Source organism: Channa argus, chromosome 9, assembly GCF_033026475.1.
Source record: "Channa argus isolate prfri chromosome 9, Channa argus male v1.0, whole genome shotgun sequence".
Lineage (NCBI taxonomy): Eukaryota > Metazoa > Chordata > Actinopteri > Anabantiformes > Channidae > Channa > Channa argus.
The window spans coordinates 13,489,136-13,512,890 of NC_090205.1; the positions used below are offsets into that span (position 1 = coordinate 13,489,136).

General features: G+C 38.2%; 1 protein-coding gene across 3 annotated transcripts; it reads left to right on the forward strand.

Annotated features, from left to right (window-relative positions):
• The first annotated feature begins 1,645 nt into the window (after nucleotides 1-1,645).
• Nucleotides 1,646-23,671, forward strand: tbl1x (transducin beta like 1 X-linked). 3 transcript variants are annotated; one of them, XM_067516915.1, is made up of 15 exons: nucleotides 1,646-1,785; nucleotides 15,793-15,898; nucleotides 16,425-16,570; nucleotides 16,842-17,061; nucleotides 18,301-18,433; nucleotides 18,596-18,737; nucleotides 18,846-18,909; nucleotides 19,041-19,138; nucleotides 19,251-19,311; nucleotides 19,467-19,588; nucleotides 20,052-20,126; nucleotides 20,251-20,378; nucleotides 21,282-21,447; nucleotides 21,539-21,640; nucleotides 21,825-23,671. In XM_067516915.1, the coding sequence occupies exons 2-15, from the start codon at nucleotides 15,841-15,843 to the stop codon at nucleotides 21,849-21,851; spliced, it is 1,542 nt and encodes a 513-aa protein (XP_067373016.1). In that variant the 5' UTR covers nucleotides 1,646-1,785; nucleotides 15,793-15,840; the 3' UTR covers nucleotides 21,852-23,671. The 3 variants fall into 3 exon arrangements, with proteins under 3 accessions (XP_067373016.1, XP_067373015.1, XP_067373017.1); XM_067516914.1 differs by lacking the exon at nucleotides 1,646-1,785 and adding an exon at nucleotides 1,792-2,421; XM_067516916.1 differs by lacking the exons at nucleotides 1,646-1,785; nucleotides 15,793-15,898; nucleotides 16,425-16,570 and adding an exon at nucleotides 16,604-16,718.
• The last annotated feature ends 84 nt before the right edge of the window (nucleotides 23,672-23,755 follow it).

Genomic DNA, 23,755 nt, shown 5'->3' on the forward strand with positions numbered 1-23,755 from the left:
ACCTGAGGCTTTTTGCAGCAGAGTGTGAAAGGGTTGGGATGAGATAGGATCAGCACTTCTAAAATCCCAAAAGGGTGGTTGTTTTCTACTAAAAAAAAAGTGTAAGCTCCATATTAAATGTAGATATTCAAGTATCTTATTCATGATACATGGTAAATTCAGGTAGTGGAATCAGCAATGGTGTAGAGTTTGTAAAGCTGAACTTTAGCTTTACAGATGTTTGTAAAGTTAAAGCTTAGCTGTAAAACAACAATTCAGTACAGTCACATGATTTGATTATTCAGTGAAAGGATGCCAAAATCTAATTCTAAACTAATCTAATTCTAACTGAGTTCTGAACTGCAATATGATAATGGGTTTTATTACTGTTATTTATGCATCAGTATTTTGCAGTTGAATAGCTATGAAACTGTAACTCTAATATTACACTTTATCAATATTTGCAACAAGGCAAAGACTGATTACGGAACATAAAACATGCATTGAAAAGCAGATGGGTCACATTTGAATATAAGGTTGAATGTAAGAGTGGAGCAAGCCTCACTTCCTCACTTACACTTACATACAAGAATCTGCTGTCAAGAAAGAACTCAGATACTGTTGTTTTGCAAACTGCTGAGCTAAACTTACACAGATTATCGTATGGATTGCTATAGAGAATTGCTCTGATGGGACACTGCTGGCAGCACATCCACCTGATGCTGGTTGATATTTGTGTGCCCTCTGTGTGCATTATGCCCCAATCAAAGAAAACAATGATTTTAAAATAATTCTAGAAAATGTGTAACTATAGCTCATTCATCTGTTCCACAAATTGAATGAATTGACTTGGAGCTGAGCACCATGGGGGATAGACAGGTGGGGAGGACAAATTCTTACTTTTTCCAAAAGTCAAACATAATATCCTTTAACTTCTCTGTGATGTCAGTGTTAGCCTTGACTATAGACATATCTGATGTTAATGTCTCCATAAAACAACTGCCAAATGAATCAGGAAAGGCTGAGTTCTCTTCAGTGTGTGGATTTCTAGATAGGTAATAGTAAATTGTGTACAGTGCTTAACGTATAAACATAAAGGCAACATAAAAAATATTTTAACAAATATAATACTCAAAAATAAACAGCAGATCAACACACACACGTGGGCGCACAAACACACAAAAATAAACGTGTAATATGAAAAAAAGATCTTTTAAAAAATATGTCATCTAGACGCACATAGGTCAGTTAGTATGTTGCAGAGACCATGACAAAAAATATCAATCAATTAAATAAATGTCTAAGTAATAAGCTTGAGAAATCATATTATCCAATGGTTAATTAAACAAAATGTAAATTCTTAAATTATGCTGTTATTTTTCCACTAAAGTGTTAACGTTTCTTAATCCTATATGTTCATATTCAACTTCCCGTGCAGTAACACTGAAAGCTGGTTTGATCGAGGTCTTAACGCGGAACAGGCGCTGCGCACATATTGCCGAATGTACGGTAACTGCAGGAATGTGTCACACCAGTGTAGAGTCGTAATGATGTCAACTTGTTATTTACTTTCCAAATCTGAATGACTGAGCAAGGCGAAAGGAGAATTAATCAACCGCTGTGCGACCAGGCAGGCGAAAAAGAGTGGCGTGCGTGGGGGAGGGGCAACACGCTGCACTGTAGCCTGATGAGAGACTCGGTGTACTGCCTGTACTGAAGTATCAAAGTAATAATACACTTTTCGGCGGTGTTTTGGAGAGTGTGCTATTTTAACGCTGGGACTTGTGCGACTAGATGTGTATGTGGGTCAGTATCGAGCCACGTTCGGCGCCATTTATACGTATGCATTTAATGAAACGTGAAGCGCGTGTGCTGTTCTTTTTTTGTGTATTATTTTAGCAGCCTGTAGCTGATGGACGCGTAAAACCGGCATATTTTAGCAGACTGCCAGTGAGATATACTTAATCTAAAATAGTTATGGGATTAATAGGGGAATCCACGCAGCGTGGCGTTTTCATGTTTTCAGTATTCAGGTTTAAGGTCATTTAGCCTTCACCTCCATCTCCCCCCCTCTTCTCTCCTATTCGCTGTCTGCGTCTCTCCCGCTGTCGATCAGCGCCTGCTGCTGCCTTCCTGCTCTCAGTGAGTGCTGAAACTCCACCGAGCAGCCCGCAGCCACACGCACGCACACACACACACACACACACACACAGGATCTCGGGTTTAGTCCAACTTTAGCGCCACTTATAAGTGTGTCAGGGAGAACACGCGTTGTTAGCCCACAGCTACTCGCACACATCTGCAGTGGGAACTTGAAATATGACGGGGAGCAAAATGAGAGGAAAGTCGTCGCTAGCTTAACTAGTGAAGTTGGAGGCTCTCCTTGTGGAAAAGGAAGCGGTGGCGGTGGCGGACACCACGAGTTCACTCTCTCAGTAAAAGGTAAGCCAGCAAAAGTCCAGTGACTTACATGAGTTTGGTTATAACGCACTCGCTCTGCGTGTGTGTTCGTGCGCGGGTTTCGCATAGCGACTTCCAGACATTTGTGACTGTGGCGTTGATTTACCGGCATAGCTTCGTCACCCATAGAGTCCACACGTGTGTCCAAATCCCAGTTTGCGTCTTTTAACGTGATCCTTCTCGCTGTAAGTCACTCACACTTTTCCTGACACCACCGCACTCACTGTTGTTGGCTGAGCTGAGACACTAATTCACTAAATGCAGTAAGTTTTGGAGGCTGAAGTTTGTCCCATTCAGGTGAATTATTACGAAATAGCTGCTTTGCCCTGAGTAGCACAATAGAAATCCGCCACCAACATTAAGTTGCACCAGTGCAGTTTCAGTGATTCTGTTCAATGTGGCACATGAATGAAACGTATAGCACCATGCAGACTTAGGAAGTACATGTGTGGGGGAGGGGGAAGACGTTCAACTGTAGTAGACATTTCCACCAGTTTCCAATGAACATGTTACTTTATAAGGCTGAAGTCTTTACAGACAGCTGACAGGATCAGTAATCACCAGAGAAACACTAGTGTATCAAAAGAAACCCTAGCTAATTTGGAAACCTTGAGGACATTTTGATTTCACGTGACCATGCAACACCTTATAAACAGTTGACTTTTGTACAGGGATTCAGAAATGCTGTGGAAATCTCTATCTTCCATTTGGCAGCACTGGCTGTTGTCTGTAGGTCAGGGAATCATGGGATACAAACACTGCTAAGATGTCTCGCCTGGCCTCTGAGCACAACGTGTTCATTATCTCTGTTAAAGCATGACATGGGGATGATTCATATCAAATTAATAGCTAAAACATGCTGCTGTTAAGAGAGCTGTCTTAATTTTATCCTACTCCAGTGTCCCAAATAATTAATACCAAACTGATGCCCCCTATTTTCTCGTTGGCCTAGTGTCTGTTGTACATTGTTTGTTTGCTCACAGTACCAGTCAGTGTTATTTACCTACTAAAATTAGACAAAGATGTTGTACTGGAGTGAACCTTATTGGTGAGAATATGCTGGCTAGTCTTGATTTGCTGCTGCCTCTTTTTAAGTAGCAACTGCTGGTCATAAGGTTGATGACACTCGCTGCTCAATGCAATCACAACAGAGATATCACAACTGTCAAATGAATTTACATGTAACAAAAGAAGGTATCCGCATGTCTGCGCTTCTTTTCCAGGAAATGTTTCATGACAATGTGATTATGTAATAGGGTTTTCACTTCCACTTAAAACAAGATGGTAGTGCAAATAAGAAGAACAGAAATTGTACTGCTGCACCTGACGATTATGTGGGTATATGATTACCCTGTTGATTATTTATTGATTTGGATTGTTATAAGAATTATACAGACATTATTCAGATTATAGGTTAAACACCTGGCAATTCTGTGAAATAAGTACTTTTATTTTACGTATGTTTGTGATAACACTTGTGAATACATTTACAGACTATTTCTTCACTGTGATAATGACTTTTTTCCACATATTCATGTTTGTGCATCAAGATTGTCTGAAAGACTTTTTATAGCCTCCTTTATGATGAAAGCTTCACTGCACCAGTCAGAAAATAAAATGATGTCTGAAAGGTTTTTATGCCTGTATGACAGTAAACCGTAGCAGAACCAGTTTTCGTTGCTTGGATCTTTAAATGTCTGATGGTTCCACTGCACGTAGCAAGAATCTACACAAAATGTTTTGTTACAGTGTGTTCTCTTCAGCTGCTCACACATTACTGTCATGCTGCATGCCACAACAGGTCAGGCCTGCATGTTTGCCACTTTAGTCTGTAAAAAGTTCTCCCAGACATTAAGATTAGTCACTCATTCCTTTTTCTTGTATAATATGCTCAATGGTTCTGTCATTTTTCAAATGTTTGGATTTGTCCCTGTGACATAACACACCCAGCGTGTCTCACAGCTCCCAGCTAATCAATGAATAAATGTAAATAATAGATCATATTTCACTTAGTTAGAGCCTTAATAGATGATTTTTAATTTAATAGATTCAACATCATCCCAAATCACAATCAGATTGACATTCTCTTGTGTTAGTTCAAGAAGTAATCTGACAGATGAATTCAGATTTGTTGTATAAGGTATTTTAGGGCTGTTCACATCCAAGCAGTGTTTAGCAAGTGCATTTAAGCAATTTCCTTAATCAGTAGTTGGCCATGTTGACTATCAATGAGCTATTTGATAACAATTTATGTTCTTTTACATATTGAAACACTGATATTATCCATTTGCAGATTGAAAGTAATTTAATGAACATCACATTAAATAAATTTAAATGAAATTAAGTAGCTACTTGCAGAGCTTCCAAACCACTCTATTGCCATTTGGTGATTGGCCGGACAAAATCCAATTTTAAACACAGTAAATAATTCTTCTGAGGGTCAAGGCTTCATTGGAGAAAAAAACAGAAGATCAGACTAAACGTACAGGGCACATCTAACGCTTAACACAGTCTGACCCATTTTTCTTTTATCAGGTCGTGAAGCCTTCAACAGTAAACAACCTGTAATGCTGTTAAGTAAACATAAAACAGGTTACTCAAGCCTCCCCACAGCAACCTCTGGTTTTACTGGTTTTATATAAGATAAGCCTTACGTCCATACCTTTTAGTACATGACGAGTGACTGGGAATTTAAATATCAACTTCACTGGTGCAAGAAATGGCACAGCTGAAATCCATCCATACTTGAAGCAGGCAGGTGTCACTTACATAGCTTATTAAATTTTTATTGATCATTTTGGAAACATTTAGTTGGTACTGTTTCATCCAAATATGTACAGCTACAGCAGATTCCCACTATCATGCTGCGACACTCGTATTAACCAAAACCTCAGATACTCGGTTAGCTAAACCAGACGAACGCAAGAAAACAGCTTTGTGCTGCAGTGCACAGCTTCCACAGTAGGCACAGTGTACTGCCTCCTTTTGATAAAAGGAGGTGCAACACACCTAATTTAAATTAAGTGTTCACATCCCCCTTTTACTTTTGTTAATGCTTTGTACTCATTATTATCTTTCTCATCTTGTTCTGTGGTCTGTGTATCATAATTTCGGGGGGGAGACAATGAGGTGAATTTGTTTTATAGTTTGTGCAGTTTGTCAACAAACATGTAAAACGCCTCATTAAACCATAAGGGGTACTACAGTAAGCTTACAGGACTTTATCAGATGTATTGTACCGAAAATATTTAAATAATTTATTTATGGCAGTTAAGATCGTTAAGCTCAAAGATTGTGGTCTCATGATTATTTTTGGAGCACTTGTAAGCTAATGTATTTTTGTGTGTTTGTAGTTTCACCGAGACCACGGGTACACAATAGATCAGTGCCCCTAAATGGACAAGGGATGGCCTTTTGCACTTTTACTCACTATATTTAGCATCATTTGGCAAAATCGTTAAAAAAAACAAAACATAAAATAGCTTGATGTTTTCTCAATTCTTTATACACTTTGAATCAGTCCTGGTTAACAATTAATTGTCTTTTTGTCTGAGCTTCAGATGGACACACTTACTTAGTACTGATAGCTCAGTTCTTCACAGAGTGCTGTTTAGCTGCCTTTTGTTCAGTGATCACATTGAATTCCTTGTACTTGGTTCTTGGCAAATAAATCTCATTCTGTTTTCTGAAAGAATTGCATGACTTGTCATAATTCATCCATCTTGTATTTGGTCTTCATTTTGTGCTATATTGATTTGTTGCAAATCATTGAAATGTAACTGCATCTCACTTTGTGAACAGAGACACAGACAAGAAGGTACATTGTGTGTGAATGTCGGTTCAAAACAGAGATGTATCCTCTGCTCATAAAAGGGGCAAAGAAGTCCCTGAGAAAGCCCCTGTCAGCCAGTGCTGCAAAGCTGTGTATCGGGCTGTCCAAATATTTCTGTAGCAGTATTTATTTATGATGGGCTGTGGGGGGAGGTGAGCCATTCTCTGCCTCCAGAAGAGACAATGTTCGTGGGCTGTCAGCCAACTGGCAGACTAGCGGTTACTCTGAAATAACACCCATAGAAGTACGGGGTAATTCAAGGCTCTAGTTATTTATTTTAATTCATTTTGGATTTTGGGTGGCTCTGTTTATCGTTGTGTGAACTTGTCTGTTGTGCCTTGACTCTGTCCCTGAGTGTATGTTTAAATTAAAGTAAGTGGGACTAAGCCACATGCCTTTAAGGATATGTTAAATGTTCAGTTGATTCAGTGCCTAGCATTCAGGTTCTACTTGAATCCCAATGATTCCATTTAATTTCATTTTTTAAGGGTTTATGTTTATTTTTAATTGAACATGAGTGAGTGAGAACCCTTTTACTAAAGCCAGTATTTCTTTTTTCACCCCCCAAAATTTTATTTCTTTTTGTACTAGTTAACATTAGCTAGCAACACATCTACATCTGGTGAGAAGCTACTGGCACCTTTTTTAAGGTCGGATGCTTTTTGACTCAGTGCATGAGTTCGCAATGTGTCTCAATTAAACCACTTTACATTTTTGTATAACTTAGAATCAATAAATACAGTGATCAATTGCACAATATACATTTTACTGATGACCAGCTCTTCAAGCAATTTTAGAGCAATTTCAATGAATTATAACTAATATTTCTCTTCACTTGGAAGAAAACAAAGTGGTAAGACTGCAGCCTCTGTATTCTAGCAGCACCACACCTGTGCCCACATTAGACTAACACCACTACCACCTACGCAAGAATCATGTCATACAGTACGAGATAATCTTCAAATGAAAGACATGATATAAACTATAACAGGATATGAAAGTTTTGTCTAAACGACCACGTAATGGCCTCTCCAATCGCCAGATGTATCTGATCATTTCTGTAACTTTCTGATGCTGACAATCTAACATTTATACCCATGTGGCCAGATGCGTAAAGTGAGAAAGTAATCAAGGTTTGAAATACTCACCTGATTGCCCCTGTCTATTATAGCCCAAACATTCTCTTGACTTTGTCCAGAGGGGCTGTATGTGACAACACAAATGTAAGTGAGGCGCTTACCGACATTATCTGGTCTTTGTCCTTAGAGCCCCCTAGTAAAGTGTCGCGGTTGTCTCCCGTTATGATGCTTTTCACTTGGACAATCTCCTCCTGCATGTTACATGTGTGAAATGCAACTCAAGGCTAAATTTTTTTTCATTGTAAATATTTTTTACTGACACTGTCCAGCGTTCATGTGTGAAACAGGCTTATGGCTATTACACTGCACGTAAGAAACCTAATTACTGGAAATCTGCATATACATGATACATGCGGCAGAATAGTAACCTGATTTCTCCTCCACCTCGACTTCCCCCACCTTATTTGGGAAGCCTGGCGCACAAATGTAACTGTATAACAACAGAAAAAGGCTTACTGAGAAAGCTGACTGTAACCTGGTTCTGCATGTCCGTACAGCCGCACTGTATGTCGATCGGGAACATGTCCTGGGAACCTTGTCTTTTTTTTAATTTTTTTTTTATTTAAAGCATAAACCTGAATTTAAATATCTCGGATGAATAAGGCCAATATGGGCCTAGAAATTTTCAAAATCTATCCCAGTCACATATGGGCTTAATGAATTTTAATCCTTTATACTAAACCTGTTTAAGTAAAAAGGTTTTCTCAGTTCTGTGGGTAAACAAATGTAAACAGTTTTGTTTTACAAGAACCTGGAACTTGAAAATTAACAGTCTAGCTTGTTTTGAAACACAATAATAAAGAGTTATTTGAGCTGGCACTTGGGTTATCTGTGTATCGCTTTGGACAGTCAGACCGTAGTAGAAGTGCGTATTTTCAGGAAAACCATGAATTGTGGCTTTGAGCACACAGCTGCGGATACGAAACGACCATCTGTAGACTGCTAGTGAAAGTTTCATGTTTGCTGCTGCATAGTTTGATTTCCTTCTTGTAGTTTGTGGTATGATGGTGACACGTCTTAAACTAGCTAACCTTTTTTTTTCTCTATATACACAGGGCATTATATATTGTTTAACTGAATACTAACGGTTGGGAGCACATGTTTATGCTTTTTTGGTTGTAGCATCAGTATTGCACTGTAGATATAGGAGCAGTCAAGGGGTGGCTTTGAATGAAGATCAGTATTTCAACTCACTTGTCTGCTGTGCTCGTTTGGCCCTGATGTCAGATGGAAGGAAAGCTCGAGGAGAGTAGGGGGTATTTAGGGTGGCATGAGCAGCTGTTGACAGAGAAGCAAGATCTTCTGGTCACCATAGCAACACATGTATTGCCCACACTGATGTGTCGCTGTGTTTACAGCTTATTTTGTGCAATCCCCATCATGCTGAAAAAAGAATTGCCAGACCGAGCCCTTTGTGTTGACTTTACATGCTCAAGGACACTTAATGTGTTCTTCATACTGAATGAATGAATAAATAAAGAAATATGCTTTTACTCTACCAGATAAAAGTAGCTAAACTTTTATAGTCCCATTTTTTTTCTCTTTTTGTTATTGGTACTTATGTAAACTCTGAAGACAGCTAACAGGGTTCAGCCAGCAGCTCATAAGATAGGTAGGTGGATGACAAGATAAAGCTGCTGGTCCCCAGGCCAAAATGTCTTTGGGCAACACTAAAGCATTTGTCTGGTGACTAAATGTAAATAGTGTATGTTGACATACAGATGTTGTTATAGTTGCTCAATGATGCCAACTTAGCCAGAAGACTGCCAATGTTCTCCATTATTCTTGGCTCTAATCAAATGATTATCATGATAATCAGTACATAAGATACAAAGATTGAAATGGCCTAAAACCACCTCAATTTACAAACATGTCTTTATAGTGCAGTGAATTTTTATGGTAATCAGTTGTTCGGTTAGTGTTTTGATGGGCTAAAATGAAATCCTCTTGCACAAATCTGTACATGCACTAATTTATAAATGTAAGGTTAAAGCGTTCAATGGAGGGGGTTGTTATATTTATTCAAGTATGGAGCTGTTTTTTCTGCTTCATTCTTTTATTCCCACAGTCTCCTCCACACAAAGTATTTTCTTGCCACCCACCCCCACACAGGCACAAACACGTGCGATCCCTACAGGAACTGTTTTTTTTTTTTTTTTGGAGTGCTTACATGCACACATGAAACCAGGTGATTTGGAGAACACCATTAAAGCAGGAAAACGGACAACATAATGAGGTGCTATAACCTAGTTGTGCTAACCTTTACATATATGTAGCAGATCACATAGAGTTTTACCACATGCCATATCGTTTTAAACCAAACCTGACCTATTAAAGTCCTAATGAGGCATCCAGTAGTTTTATATTTAGATGCCAAAAATTGGACATCTGTCTCTGCCTAATACCTAATGTGACAATTCCAATATAGAGTAAAGGTTTCCTATATTTGTATTGTTTAGGAAGTTCACTCGGAATAATGTATTCATTAGTTGTATGATTTTGTTATATTGTACAGTAATTACATCTATAGTGTGAAAGCGGCTTGGTGAATTGTCTCATTTACACCAAATTATACTACAGTTTGTAGGATTTTCTTTCTTTGAAAGCAGTTAACAAATTGACCCCCCCCCCCCCGACTTCTAAAAAGAGTCACTTCACTGATAGACTTCAGTGTTTTGTTTTTATTTACGTGAAGTATTATCCACATCAATATGAAAAAGCCCATGGGAGCTTCTTGTTGAAAAATGTAAGACTGCTTTGGTTTCTGTGGTTAACAGGAGAGTGTGAGTTGTAATTTTTATTTCGTTGCAATATGCTTGGTGTGAGGGGGAATCTTTGGCCCTGGATTGTCTGATTAGAAGCCATAATTATTTCCTGCAAAGATATTAAGCCATATTTGGCCCATTTTTATTGGGGTGTCATTAGTGAGAGGATCACAACATTGAGAAATATTTGTGGCTATAGTTGCATTAAATCTTCCCACTTATCTTGCACTGATGACCTTTTGAAATGTTAACTGCTGAAAGAAACAGGTTAGGCATACTGGCTTACAGAAGTGGCCAGCCATCACCCACAAAGAGCCAAAAGCAACAGCATGTTTTTATTTCAACTGATCACCTCAGTTGGTACTTTTATGTGAGTTCTCCCCCTCTACTTTAAGCACTGTTAATCAGTGGGTGGATCCTTTGGTTGAAATAAAAACATGCACACTGTTGTTTCTCTTGGCACACAGTTGGCCACCCCTTGTGAACATTAAAAGTAGGAAGTGTGGGAGAAGTGTTTCCCCTAGAGACTGAAGGCTACCCTCCCCCACTGTTTGCCGACCTACATTGGCTGTCGCTAAGTGACTCATTGAGAGAGGCGAAGAATAATGCACAAATGGTTGTTGTGATTACCTGTGTGGGGATCATTATTTATCTTCCAGCACCCGTTTCACCCTCCGTTCTTTCTGTGTCCTCCCACCAACCTCCCCTGCCACTCTCTCACTCTCACTCCCCTCCCCCCTCAAGACTGCAGCCCAAGCAGAAGCTTCAAAGGCGGGTTTTACTCAGCAGAGCAGTTCAAGAGAAAATGGCTGCTGTTTCCAGGTCTTGTTTGCACATCTGTCAGGAGGTGACTGTTCAGGAGAAAATGAGGTCCTTGGTATGCCGTGTTTCAACATCATTCTTTTCAAACCAGCATGTGCAGGAGATTGCCAGTCGTGTACTTCTCAAATATTTGAATGCAAAAATAACAGAAAAATTATGTTTTTAGAACCAATTTAAGAAACTGTAGTAACAAGTTCCAAACATAATTTGCAGTGGAATGCTTGTTTAAAAAAGCATAACTGAAGTACACCAAATCATTTTAAACTGGCTATGAGCCCACTTTTAAAGGCATGCATCTTTCTGTACTAAACAAATACTATAAAATAGTCAGATTATCTGCAGATTGCTATAAACACTCTAATCAACATGTTATTTTCTAGACATCTGTTTTTAAGTTCACATGATATCAAAGGTAAATGTGAAAAGTGTCTCAATGTGTTGGCATGCAATCCTTAGAATGTGCTTCCACCTGTGACTTCAACTCAAATATTTCATGAACAAGAAAAATAACCTAAATCCTTATATGATACATTTGTACTGTTTTTAAATAATGTGCACTTATGCTATGCTCTCATTAGGTGTGTGTTACTGCTGAAAATGCAAACACCTGAAAATAGGTACAATAGCTGTACGTATTTAGTTGCTTTATTTTAGTACCTATACTAGTTGCTGTAAAAAATTTCTGCTCTCCTCCATGTAGCTACCTGTATTGGACACACCCATTTATTGGGAAAATGTACGAGTGTGAGACTTACTTTCAAAAAATTAGAAAGCTTTTAGGGTGTGGATAGCTTTGCTGTACAAAAACAGGCTCTGGTTGAGTTGATTTAAGGTTCAGCAGGACTCTTCTAATATTTGCAGATATTTTCGTTGTATTTAGATATGGCAATATACCAGATGGGAAAGACTTAACAAAATGATGCTCTAAGTCGTAATCTTCTGTTCGTGACAGAGGTGACAGTGCTTACAGCTCAGAATAAGATGGTTACATAAGTATATGCTTTGGGTTGCAATTATGTGAGTGAAAAATGAGTTGGTATTTAGCTTGGGCATTCCTGTAGTTGAGATTGATGAGCGATATGATGGTGTCAACAGGGTGTTGCAGTACAAAGACCTTCATTATTATTATTATTATTATTATTATTATTATTATTATTATTATTATTATTATTATTTGCTTTAATGGCAGCCTTAGGGCGTAATGCATCTAGCTGTAAGTATGGATTAAGGCTTAATAAGATGCTGGTGTAGTTTACATTGTCAGTAGCTGCTGCAAAAGTGCAGCAGACCTCTGAAATTAATCCCCTTGAACATAATGACTGCAGCAGGGTTTTCATGATTTACCCAGTAGGGTTTCTATTTGTCTACGCTTTGTCTACTTTGTCTTTCTTTCTTACAGTCATCAGTTTGAAGTTGGTAATATCAAAGTCGTTATAATTGTAGAATACATTGGTTATTGTCAGAAAAAAGTAATAAAATGAGCCAAAAGTACACATATTGAAAGCCGTCTTAACCACTATCAGTCAATTATTATTTAGCTGTTACTCACTCTTAGAGACCACAAAGGGAGAACCGTTGGTCAAGAGTTTATAGCCAAATACATTTACATTAAAATACTTAAATATTGAGAAGTTTCAGTATGTTTTGGCTTCATACCTAAAAGTTTATTTAATGTATTTTAAAATTTAGTCTGGGTTTTGATACAGAGTCTGTTGCGAAAGTTTTGTCACATGTTACAGATAAACTGCTCAATTCTTCATGTTGCCATTAATGTGTGATTCACAAGTCATTCGAGAATAATGACTTGAAGCAATTCAATACCTGTCAAAAAAGTAAAAGTATGCAGAATCTGTCTACTAAACACTTTATACAAATACTGTTCCCTCTTTCATTCTTCTACAGTGAATTTGGGCCAGAACTGGATGCAAACAAGTCGGTCTGATAAAAATCATGTAGCAGAAAACATGTTGCACTGTGCATAGTAGAAAATCTTAGTTGGGTTTTCTAAATGAATTGTCAATTGACAGAATTAGCTGTTACAGATTTAACTTTGATTGTTTTATTTTGGTTAACAGATCCCTTTCTCTTTCGAAAGCTATATTTTTTGGTCTCTTAATTATATCCAATTGTACTTCAAGAAAAAGTCCACTTTTTAATTTGATAAGTTACTTCCAATAAATGTGGCATTCAAAACTTGTATAGAGAAAGCATTTTGAGCATCCGATAACTCTCATTAAATGATTCTTACATGACTCATATCAAATACTGGTCTTTTAGTCTGACTCATAGAAAACACTAGAAAAGGCTTCTGGAAAGGCCATTATTCTCATGTCTGCCTACATCCAAGGCAACCTGTTTGCGGACCTAATCATCTTACCAACACTACTGAAACTTTACAAGGACTATAGTTACCACAGAAAAAACACCGGCTTCTTGAGTTTTTTTTTTTTAGGTGGTCTTGTTACTTTTCTATCTCCTTCCATCATGTGTTTCCTCTTCTATTCGGTTATGTTGCACATCTGTTTACTCCCCTTCTGATAAATACAGTCAACCATTGAACTGAAATTAATTGTTCAAATTATAGCCTACTCCACTATTGCATTTAGCTTTTAAATGTCCTTTGCAGATCATATCACAAACATAAGCTACAACACTAGTTTAAAACAAATCAATTTACTCCTTTAAAGACTTTATATCAATAATGGTATACACAATCAAATTCTTATACCTTCAGGTAATACTGCAGTAATCAAGGTTATGTATAAATAACATTTATACAGTATAAATACTATGTATACAAAATATAGATCTATAATATAAACAGTATCTATAGATGCGCTGTTTTTGTAGAAGCAGCCTTATTTTTGTTTTGTCTTTCTCTTTTTGGTGGAATTATTATTTCTACACTTCTCACTTTAGTGGATGACCTTAGAGCCATTGCAGAGGTTAGCATTTTGTCTGGTTTCCTGGAAAACACATCATTTGGCCAAAGAAGGACTTGATGCCAAGGGAGTTGTATAATGGATGATGGAACCACGGGCCCATCAGATAGAGGGATTATTGCTGCTGCCCTGCACCGATGGGACCTGAGCCCTCCAGGATGTTTAATAATTATGTTTCCAGTTGTGTGGTATGTAGCTGTAGTGCGGTGTTTACCTTTGATGTGGCTAGCCTTTGCTTTGTCCCATATGTGAGCTAATTAGCTTACAGTCATCATGCAGGCCACAGAGGCCGGCACCAGGCTTTTACCGTTTTTATTGCAATTCGTTAATGTAAATTAAAAGTTGTATGTTTCAGGGGTAATTTTACAGTTACTTTAAATATAAATGAATCATGACAAAGTGGCTGCAGCAGTTGCAGATGTTATATCCTCAGCTGTTAGTATGTCTGCTGTAGTATAATAAAAGCAGACTCCATCTGAAAGAAAATACCAAGGTGAAAAAGTGAATAATTCATGTTGAGTAACATGTTCAACCCCTTTGGCTGTATGCCGGCTGGTAGTTGGGACAACACCATTCTGTCTATTTTGCTTGATCGCTCTTGTTGCTATGCTACCAAAAGGAAACTTGAGTGGGCCTGGACAGTGTTTGGAATGAAAGTTGGACAGTCATGCAGACTTTATACCTGATACTACTCCCTTTTTATTTTTTGTATTCTCACCAAAATGTCTGTCCCATTATCTCCCTGTGGTAGATAAAAAGTTATGTGACATCAAGTTGCAGTTCTTTTATGTTTGCCATTTTTCTTATCTTATCCTGCTTATACCAGTCCTTCATGTCTTATTTAAAATACATTTGTGTATAATTGTATTTGTGGGTGTATATGTATTCTTGCAGGTCAGGTTCCTTAGTTCTTGTTTATATGATTGATTTAATAACCCTACAGTATTCACGTAGTGTTCATCAGCCTCAGTATAGAAATGTGATGAAGTTGAAGATATAATTACATTTTTATTGCATCAGTTTTTCATTTTTGAGACTGTTTAAATAAATGTTACCATAAGCTTAGTCGAACACGTCTATTTGTTGAACGTAATGCTATGAATAATTATCCTAGACTGTCATTTAATATCTGTAATACTTTATCGGGTTCTTTCTATCTCAATGCTTGGCCAGGTCACTAATGCTGTAAGAAGCAAAAGGCTCTAATATATGTTTTGCTGTAAAGGATTGATAACTGAAGGTATTATTTTGTAAATAGACAATTGCTGTGTATTTAGGTGTTTGGATAATTCAAATATGTAGTGGATCATTATGACTTAAGGATCAAATGCATCTCCTAGTGTTGTATTCTGGAAGTATGATGAAATTAAGATCAGCAGTTAGAAAGTGAGGAGGTTTTACCTTGCGGCTAGTTTTTCTCAGTGGAGCCTTTTCACTGATGATTTGGATGGGTAGTTCAGGAACGTTTAGTTTGATTGTTGATATTTTTGGACATCATGGGAAAATCTTGTTTGGATAAGCCTGCATATTTTACTTTTCTTTGTAAATACTTTTCTGCTATTAAAGTGTTATTCTTGTTTACTTGGAGAGTAGTTAAGCTACAACTAAGATTATGGGGGCAACCAAGAAGCTAAAACTGTCAGTTTATTGACACTGGAAATACAGAGTCACTATTTTATATGCATTCACAGGTTAAATGACCCAGCTGTTGTAGCAAAATGGGGGGGACTATGCAGCAATGGATGAGATCCTGATCGGGGGTGTCTGTGTCTTTCAAAATGTGTAATTTCATGACCACATCACTAAATCTTTAAAAGAATATGACCTAAATGTATTTAAATTTATGTTTTCAGGAGTGAGCCCAGCCTTCCAAAATACCTCCTCCCTTTTACTGGGCTAAGATGAGTATTACCAGCGACGAGGTGAACTTCTTGGTCTACAGATATCTCCAAGAATCAGGTTTGTGTCACTCGTATGTGCTACAAACACTTATACTGTGACCCTTGTCTAGACAATGCAATCATCGTGCATAAACACTTTCTGAAAACAAAGCGCATAATGTGCTGCTGTTTTAATATGCTGCTGTTTGTTTTATTATGCATGCATTTTTTATGCATGGTCTGTCTTTGGTTCTGTTATTTGATTTACATTAAAGATGCTCTAAACATTTTCCTGCTACTTAGGTTCAACATGATTTTTACTGTTCAATACTGTTAGAATCATAGCTATGTTTTATTTCTATTTTTTACATATTTTTATTGTAGCTTAGCTGCTTTCAGGCTATCTGACAGAATCTACAAGCTACCAGCAGCTCTGAGAAGTCAAAATAGACATTGGCATGTGTTGCACTTGTCATGTTTTAGTTTATTTTTTATTCAACCACTGTTAGCTTTGTTTGGGTTAAGCAAGACTTTTCTTTGAGTGTTGGTGCACATCTTGCACATCGTGCTTTACCTTCTTCCATTAATGAATGTTTTGTTTTTAGGTTTTTCCCACTCGGCATTCACCTTTGGCATTGAGAGCCACATCAGCCAGTCCAACATCAATGGAACACTAGTGCCCCCTGCAGCCCTCATCTCCATTCTGCAGAAAGGACTTCAGTATGTGGAGGCAGAAATTAGCATCAATGAGGTGAGAGCATGGTTTTCTGACTCCCACAGATGATACAAAGACAGATTTAGAGCTACAGCATAACACACAGGGCTACCTGTCGGTTTCCACATTTTCCCCCATCTGTATTCTGGAAGCAATGCTGCAGAACATTCAGAGGGGAATGTCAGTAAGTGAACACTCTTCACCTGTTCAACTGATCTTTATTAAGAAACATTAGGCATGTCACTAATCAAATCGAAATACCCCACGGTATGTTATTTATGTTATTTCCTTGCTGTTGTCCTGACAGGATGGTACAGTCTTTGATGGTCGGCCAATTGAATCGCTGTCGCTCATTGACGCAGTGATGCCAGATGTGGTGCAGATGCGGCAGCAGGCTTTCCGTGACAAGTTAGCCCAGCAGCAGGCTGCCAGTGCAGTGGCAGCATCAACCTCTGGAAACCAGGCTAATGCACCAAAGAATGGAGAAGCCACTGTAAATGGGGAGGAGAATGGCACTCACAACATGAGTAAGTTGAATCACCTAAATGAGAGGTTATTCTCACAGTAGGAACTTTATCTGGGTAATTACATGATAAAATGGTAATCAGGGGGATAAAAGAAAAGTGCTAAGAGTTTAGTCATCTCCTTCAGAAGGATTAAAAACATCTCAACACATCTCTCTTTCATGTAGGTTGTTAGACCTGCAGTTTATAACTAAAATACAAAAAGGGTCTATAATTAAGCTAAAGGAATTAAATGTTTTCTATTATTAGTAGTAGTCACTATGTTTTGTTTCTGTTTGTTTAAACCAGATTAGCACAGCGAGGACAAAAATGTCTACTAGTAATTTTAAATGTCTTCATTTTTGATAACTGAACATACACCTGCTACAGTAATCATGAAAATACTTTTACATCTGCATTTCACTTATGTGAAGTGGGTTAAGAATTCAGTGACATGGTATTCAGGAGTTTCTTTGGTGCCAGAAATGATTAGCTGCTAGAAATGTCAGAAATGATCAACCCAGTCAAAGCAGTTTCTGAAGATTTTGGTACCCTAGGCGAGAGACCCTAGGGTCCCCTTTAGGGCTTTGAGTGTTTTTATTACAATTGTAATAAAGTTTTAAAAATACAACTGTAACTTTATTTTATTTCGGTTTTCTGTCAGGGCATCAACATTATGTGTCATTTTAGAATCTTGACATGCACATTAACCTCAGTTATGTAGCGTTATGTTTTAGCCATACTCAGAATAGTATATAGAACACAATCAGATCAGGTCAGGTTACTGCTCTCTTCTTGTAAAAAAAAAGAGCTGGTGTCTTTTTTTTCTTTTTCTTTTTTTTTTAAGAACATTGAATCATAATCGGGTGTTATTAAATAAAAAACAATGATTTGCTGTTTTGAAAAAAAATTAGAGAAAAGACTTTAAGAAGTGTTAAAGATGTGAAAGTGAAACAGATCTCTACTAAGTGATCTAAATTGATCAAAAATTTTAATCTGAAAAGAATTTAAATAAAAAAAATATATACATATATATCAGTATAAATACAGTAGTATCTGGAAGTCAGCTGGCGAATCAGTTGAAGCTTGTTACTATTATCAATATTAGCTCCTTTACTGTAATTGAAAGGCCTTCACCTCCTTAGATAACAGTTCATTAAGTACAAATGCATTTATTTATTCTCCAAAGGTTCCTAACAAGTGTCTCCGTGTGTGTGTGTGTGGGTGTATCTGTCAATCTGTTGATGTACCCACTCCTCTCAGATAACCACAGCGAGCCCATGGAGATGGATGTAGACATTGAAATACAAGCCAATAAAGCCACAGTGCTCAGAGGCCATGAGTCTGAAGTGTTCATCTGTGCCTGGAATCCTGTCAGTGATCTCCTAGCCTCAGGGTGAGTGTCCCAACTGAGGTAGATCACAGTTGATACAGGATATTGCATGCACACTTTTGGCTTTTATTTTGTATGATAAATGGCTTCATAATAACCTTCACTGACAGCTTATATTCCAACAATCTTTTTGCCTCCCTCCTGCTGTGTTGGTATTCTGTTTAGCTCGGGAGACTCCACCGCCAGGATTTGGAACCTAAACGAGAATAATAACTCAAACTCCACCCAGCTGGTGCTGCGCCACTGTATCCGAGAAGGTGGCCAGGATGTCCCTAGCAACAAAGACGTCACCTCACTAGACTGGAATGTAGGTCTCCCCAGTCATCCATCCAAAACTCTCCTCCTTTGCGATGCGTCTGTGCAGACTTTGCAGCTGAGGATGGTTAATTAATGCTTTACTCTTTCCCTCCAATAGAGCGACGGGACTCTCCTGGCAACGGGCTCATATGATGGATTTGCCAGGATATGGACAAAGGATGGTACGTACTCCATTTCAGCATGGTGTTGTTTCTGTGGTCACTGGTTTTATGTCATTGTTAATGTGAGTGAGGCGCAATCTCTGTAACAAGCATCTTTTCTATAAGAAACTGTTATGGCTGTTATTTATTAGGAAATCTGGCAAGTACCTTGGGGCAGCACAAAGGACCCATATTTGCACTCAAGTGGAACAAGAAGGGGAACTCGATTCTCAGTGCTGGTGTAGATAAGGTATAAGATATGAACTTCCCTAAGCACTGATTTGTGTTCTTTAAAGAGTTTTTTAATGTGTCACATTGTTTATAGTTATGTGTTTGTGCACGTTTCTCTTATCATTTTTCAGACGACAATCATTTGGGATGCACACACAGGAGAAGCCAAGCAGCAGTTCCCATTTCACTCAGGTAAACTGAGTTCACTATGTATCCAGAACGGTAAAAAGTTTTTGTGGCAGATAATTAGTAGGATGCAAATGTTTCCTTATCAGTGAGGATTGTACCGTGGGCAAGTCTCACAACCCTTTTAACATATAAGGACCTTTGCATTAAATATTCCACAGCACCAGCTCTGGATGTCGACTGGCAGAACAACACCACCTTTGCCTCCTGTAGCACAGATATGTGCATCCATGTATGTCGACTTGGCAGCGATCGACCTTTGAAGACCTTCCAGGGCCACACAGTAAATGCCTTTTTTTTCTTTGTTGTTCTACAGGCCTTTTATTACACCATACTGACTCTATGCAGGGGTCACCAACCTTTTTGAAACTGAGAGCTACTTCTTGGGTACCAATTAATGCGAAGGGCTACCAGTTTAATACACTCTTTTGAAATAACAAATTTGCTCAATTTACCTTTTAATTATGTTATTATTAATAATCAATTAAATTAATGATATTCATCTATGAGAAGAGACGGATCATGTAAATGATTTCTCACAATAACTATCAAATATGATTTTAAAAAAGAATAGCAACAAAAAAATTAAATGCAGCTCATTGGTAAGTGGCGCTATGGTGAGCTATTTTTAGAACAGGCCCACGGGCTACTCATGTGGTCCTTGGGGGACCCACGGGCACCAGGTCGCCCCCATGTTGGTCACCCCTGCTCTATAGACAGTCGTGCTTACATTTGATGTTTTGCAGAATGAAGTTAATGCCATCAAGTGGGATCCATCGGGAATGCTGCTTGCATCCTGCTCAGATGACATGACATTGAAGGTAAGGCTCACCATCAGTTTCAGAGGCTAAAGAGAACAATCTGGACTAGTGATTTGTATTTAGACTTTTTTTTTTTTTTTTTTATTGTGTTTATTTTTGCTCTTGTAAATTTCTTCACACATAGATTTGGAGTATGAAGCAGGAGATGTGTGTTCACGACCTCCAGGCTCATAGTAAAGAGATCTACACCATCAAGTGGAGCCCCACAGGCCCCGGCACAAACAACCCCAACTCCAACATCATGCTCGCCAGGTGAAAAATCACTCAAACAAAGCTCACGTTCAGCACCATAGAGAGTAACCACCCACAGAGATGTCCAGGCCTTGGGGTGTACATGTCTCTGTGTTTTAGGATGCAGACATTAGTCATAGCCTGACATTCAGAATTCACATTGTTCCAGGCAAAATCCAACAGATTATAACTGTCAGAGGCTCACAGCCTCACACTCTGCCCCAGATGGGCACACGTGTGTAAATATTCTAGTTCAAATACCACAGGAATTTACATTCCTTACTGACAACCCAGCATACATGGCTATAATTCACACTCCGACACAGCTTGGAAGCATCTTCATCAGTTCACAAAAATCACAAGTAAATGCCACCATTAAACCGTATGTATGCCTTACATGTTTAATTTTGTTTCCTGCAGAGTGATTAACTTTCACTTGTTGCCTAGTGCAAGGGATTCACACTTTGAATCCTCAATTGCTTTTTAGTGTCTCTATTTTAAGGCCACAGAGAGAGGTTCACTCCCTTTTTGAGAATTTTCCGTTTATTTCAAAAGCATAAATCACAAAGCAATGATTAATGATTTTTCCAAGATGTTTTATGTTTCGGAGTCTTATGTGCTAGCATTTTAAGGATGAGTTGGACAATATATTCTGATTTTAACAAAAACACAGATTAATATGATCTTTAGCTTCTAAATATGTCATTTGTCTTTTTTTTATGGGCTTTTTGGATTAATTTACTGCTTTGCAAAACAGTGGAAATGATGATATCTTGCAGGTCCTATGCAAAATAGTACATTTGGTTATTTTTACAGCCATAGCAATAAATATTTTTTTCTTGTACAAACAGATGATCAAGAAACCTTGTCACTGTTCTCATGTCTGATTTTTGTGGACTACTTCTGTCTTTATCCCACACACAGTGCCTCTTTCGACTCGACAGTCAGACTGTGGGATGTCGAGCGAGGAGTTTGTATTCACACCCTGACCAAGCACCAGGAACCAGTTTACAGTGTGGCGTTCAGCCCCGATGGTAAACACCTAGCTAGCGGCTCCTTTGATAAGTGTGTCCACATTTGGAACACCACAGTAAGTGTCATTTAGAGTGTTAGTCACAGCATATTGATGTGAAGATTTATTTTGACTGCAAAATCTTCAATTGTTTGTCCTTTTGTTTTAGACTGGAGCCTTGGTGCACAGCTACAGGGGTACTGGTGGTATTTTCGAGGTGTGCTGGAACAGCACTGGGGACAAAGTTGGTGCCAGTGCATCAGATGGTTCAGTAAGTAATTGCCATTGTGATGACTCTTTGGTAGTTCCAAAATATATACATATATAAAACTTTAATACAAGTGCAGTTCCTAAATTTTCTTATATAAATACCAAAACTCATAACTAGTTAAACAGTAAGAAGGAAAAACGGGCCTTTTTTATTTACTTACCTATACCAATTCTCTACCTTCTAGGTATGTGTTCTTGATCTCCGGAAATAGCTAACTTGGGACCTTGATGAATCCTGGAATAGGCGGCGAATGGCCACTTTCTGACTTCAGCAAACATAATGTCAGTTGAGCTGAGCTGTTAAGGTGGACTGAAACAGATGGCTGTGGCAGCTTCTGACCAACTGACTTCAGTGCACCTTACAATTTGTTGATGTGTGTTTTAATGAAATGCCTATTTGAGACATAATGGAAGCCAGTGAAGAGATCCCCGAGACTGGAATGAATCCAACTCCCTTGGTGAATCCTTTTTTAAAGGGTCTCTAATGAGGAAGTGCTGAGATTCCTCCGGGCCATGGGTCCAGCTGTTACAGGGTTGTAAGGGTGGAAACACAAAGATGAGTTTTATATAAAAAGTGTTAATGGGACACATGTTTGGCTGTGAAAGGCCACAAATTATAAGAGAGGTTGTGTTGGTTTTTAGAATTCCTCTGTGCAAACGTTACTCCGTGTCCAAAAGAAATAGTTGAGGATGTGATAAAGGTAACATCAATCCTGAAGTGCTGGCCTTGTCTGTAGACAGGGTGCTTACCTTCTCTGCAGTGGAGAACAGTTTGTTTCAAAAGTACTTCTTGCTTTTACGGTGTATATTTCACAGATGAACTTTTGCAAGTCAAAACTGAATGTGCCGCTACAAGGTAGTTCTTAGATCACATTTAAAATCAGGTCAGCAAAAGGAAAACCTGCCAAGTAATAATCCTAACCTTCTCAGTTTATTAGAAAAAGTCATTTTGTGGGCAAGATGTGAAAAGTGTGGTTTACAAAAGCAAATTTCTCCCTTTTTGGATGTAAATTTAAAGAATGTAAAGTTATGTAAATTAGATTAATACACAGACTTATATACTGTGTATATGTGTTTATATACAGTACACTTTATTGCCATCCAGTAGGGGCTTATTACTGACTAGAGCTGACACATCTTTACTGATGATGCGTGACAAGATCTCTTTTTCAATGAAGCGCATGTCTCATCAGCTTGTTTTAAATGCAGTCTTTCTCAGCTTTAGAATCCTATCCAATGCATCAAGTTTTTTTTTTTTCTGTGAAAAAACTGTAATCAAGACAGATGTGTTTTATCATCAAAGGCTCTTTGAGAAATGTGCATCTCATTACCTTTGTTCCCTTACTACAGCTTGACTAATATTAGTATCGTTTCTCTTCGGCGCTTTCCACTGATCAGTCTATTGAAAATCCAGAGCACATTCTGACCAGAGGGAGGAGTCAATCATGATTCCTCCAAAAAAAGCTGGCCTGGTTCAGTTCCACCAGTTTCTCCCCACTGATCAGATTTGGTCAGATTTAAAATGCCTGTGTTTAGGGCTAAGCTTCAACATTGTAAGTTTGCTTCCTGGGATCAAATGTAAAGGCCAGTACCTACAAACTAACATGCCATAACTTTATTTTTTTTTTTTTTGTATCCCTTTCTCTTTTGGTTGACCTCAGCTACGGCAATATGAAATGCACTTTTTTAAAATCATGGGTTCAGCAAATGTTCAGATTCTTCTGAAAATTCAAAGGGCCAATTTACTTTAGTTTTTTTGTTTTGTTTTGTTCTTTAAGTCCCAGTTGGATGTTAATGGGTGGTGCATTGTTTTCTAACTTTTTCATTATTGTCTGTGTCAGACTGAGAATTGGGCTAAGGATTGATGGCCATACTTGGCATACTTAGGAGTCTGGTGTGGAATAAGTAATAAGTGCTGTGACAGCTACTATCCCTTTTCATCCTGATCCAGGGTGTGGTCAACTATTTCCAAGACAAAATGTTGAAGTCCTTCAGTGTCTCAAATAAATCACTCTATTTTGATATCAGAAAACATGAAGCCTGTGTTTTGAATTGAGTACTTAGTGTTTTGTTTGGCAGGGGGAAAAGGTTGTGCAATTCTCTGCTACTACTCAAA

Coding starts and splice junctions, on each gene's coding strand:
- tbl1x (XM_067516915.1), top strand. CDS start 15,841: ATGAGTATTACCAGCGACGAGGTGAACTTCTTGGTCTACAGATATCTC. Junction 16,571..16,841: donor CAGAAATTAGCATCAATGAG/GTGAGAGCATGG, acceptor TTGTCCTGACAG/GATGGTACAGTCTTTGATGG. Junction 21,448..21,538: donor TCCACATTTGGAACACCACA/GTAAGTGTCATT, acceptor CTTTTGTTTTAG/ACTGGAGCCTTGGTGCACAG.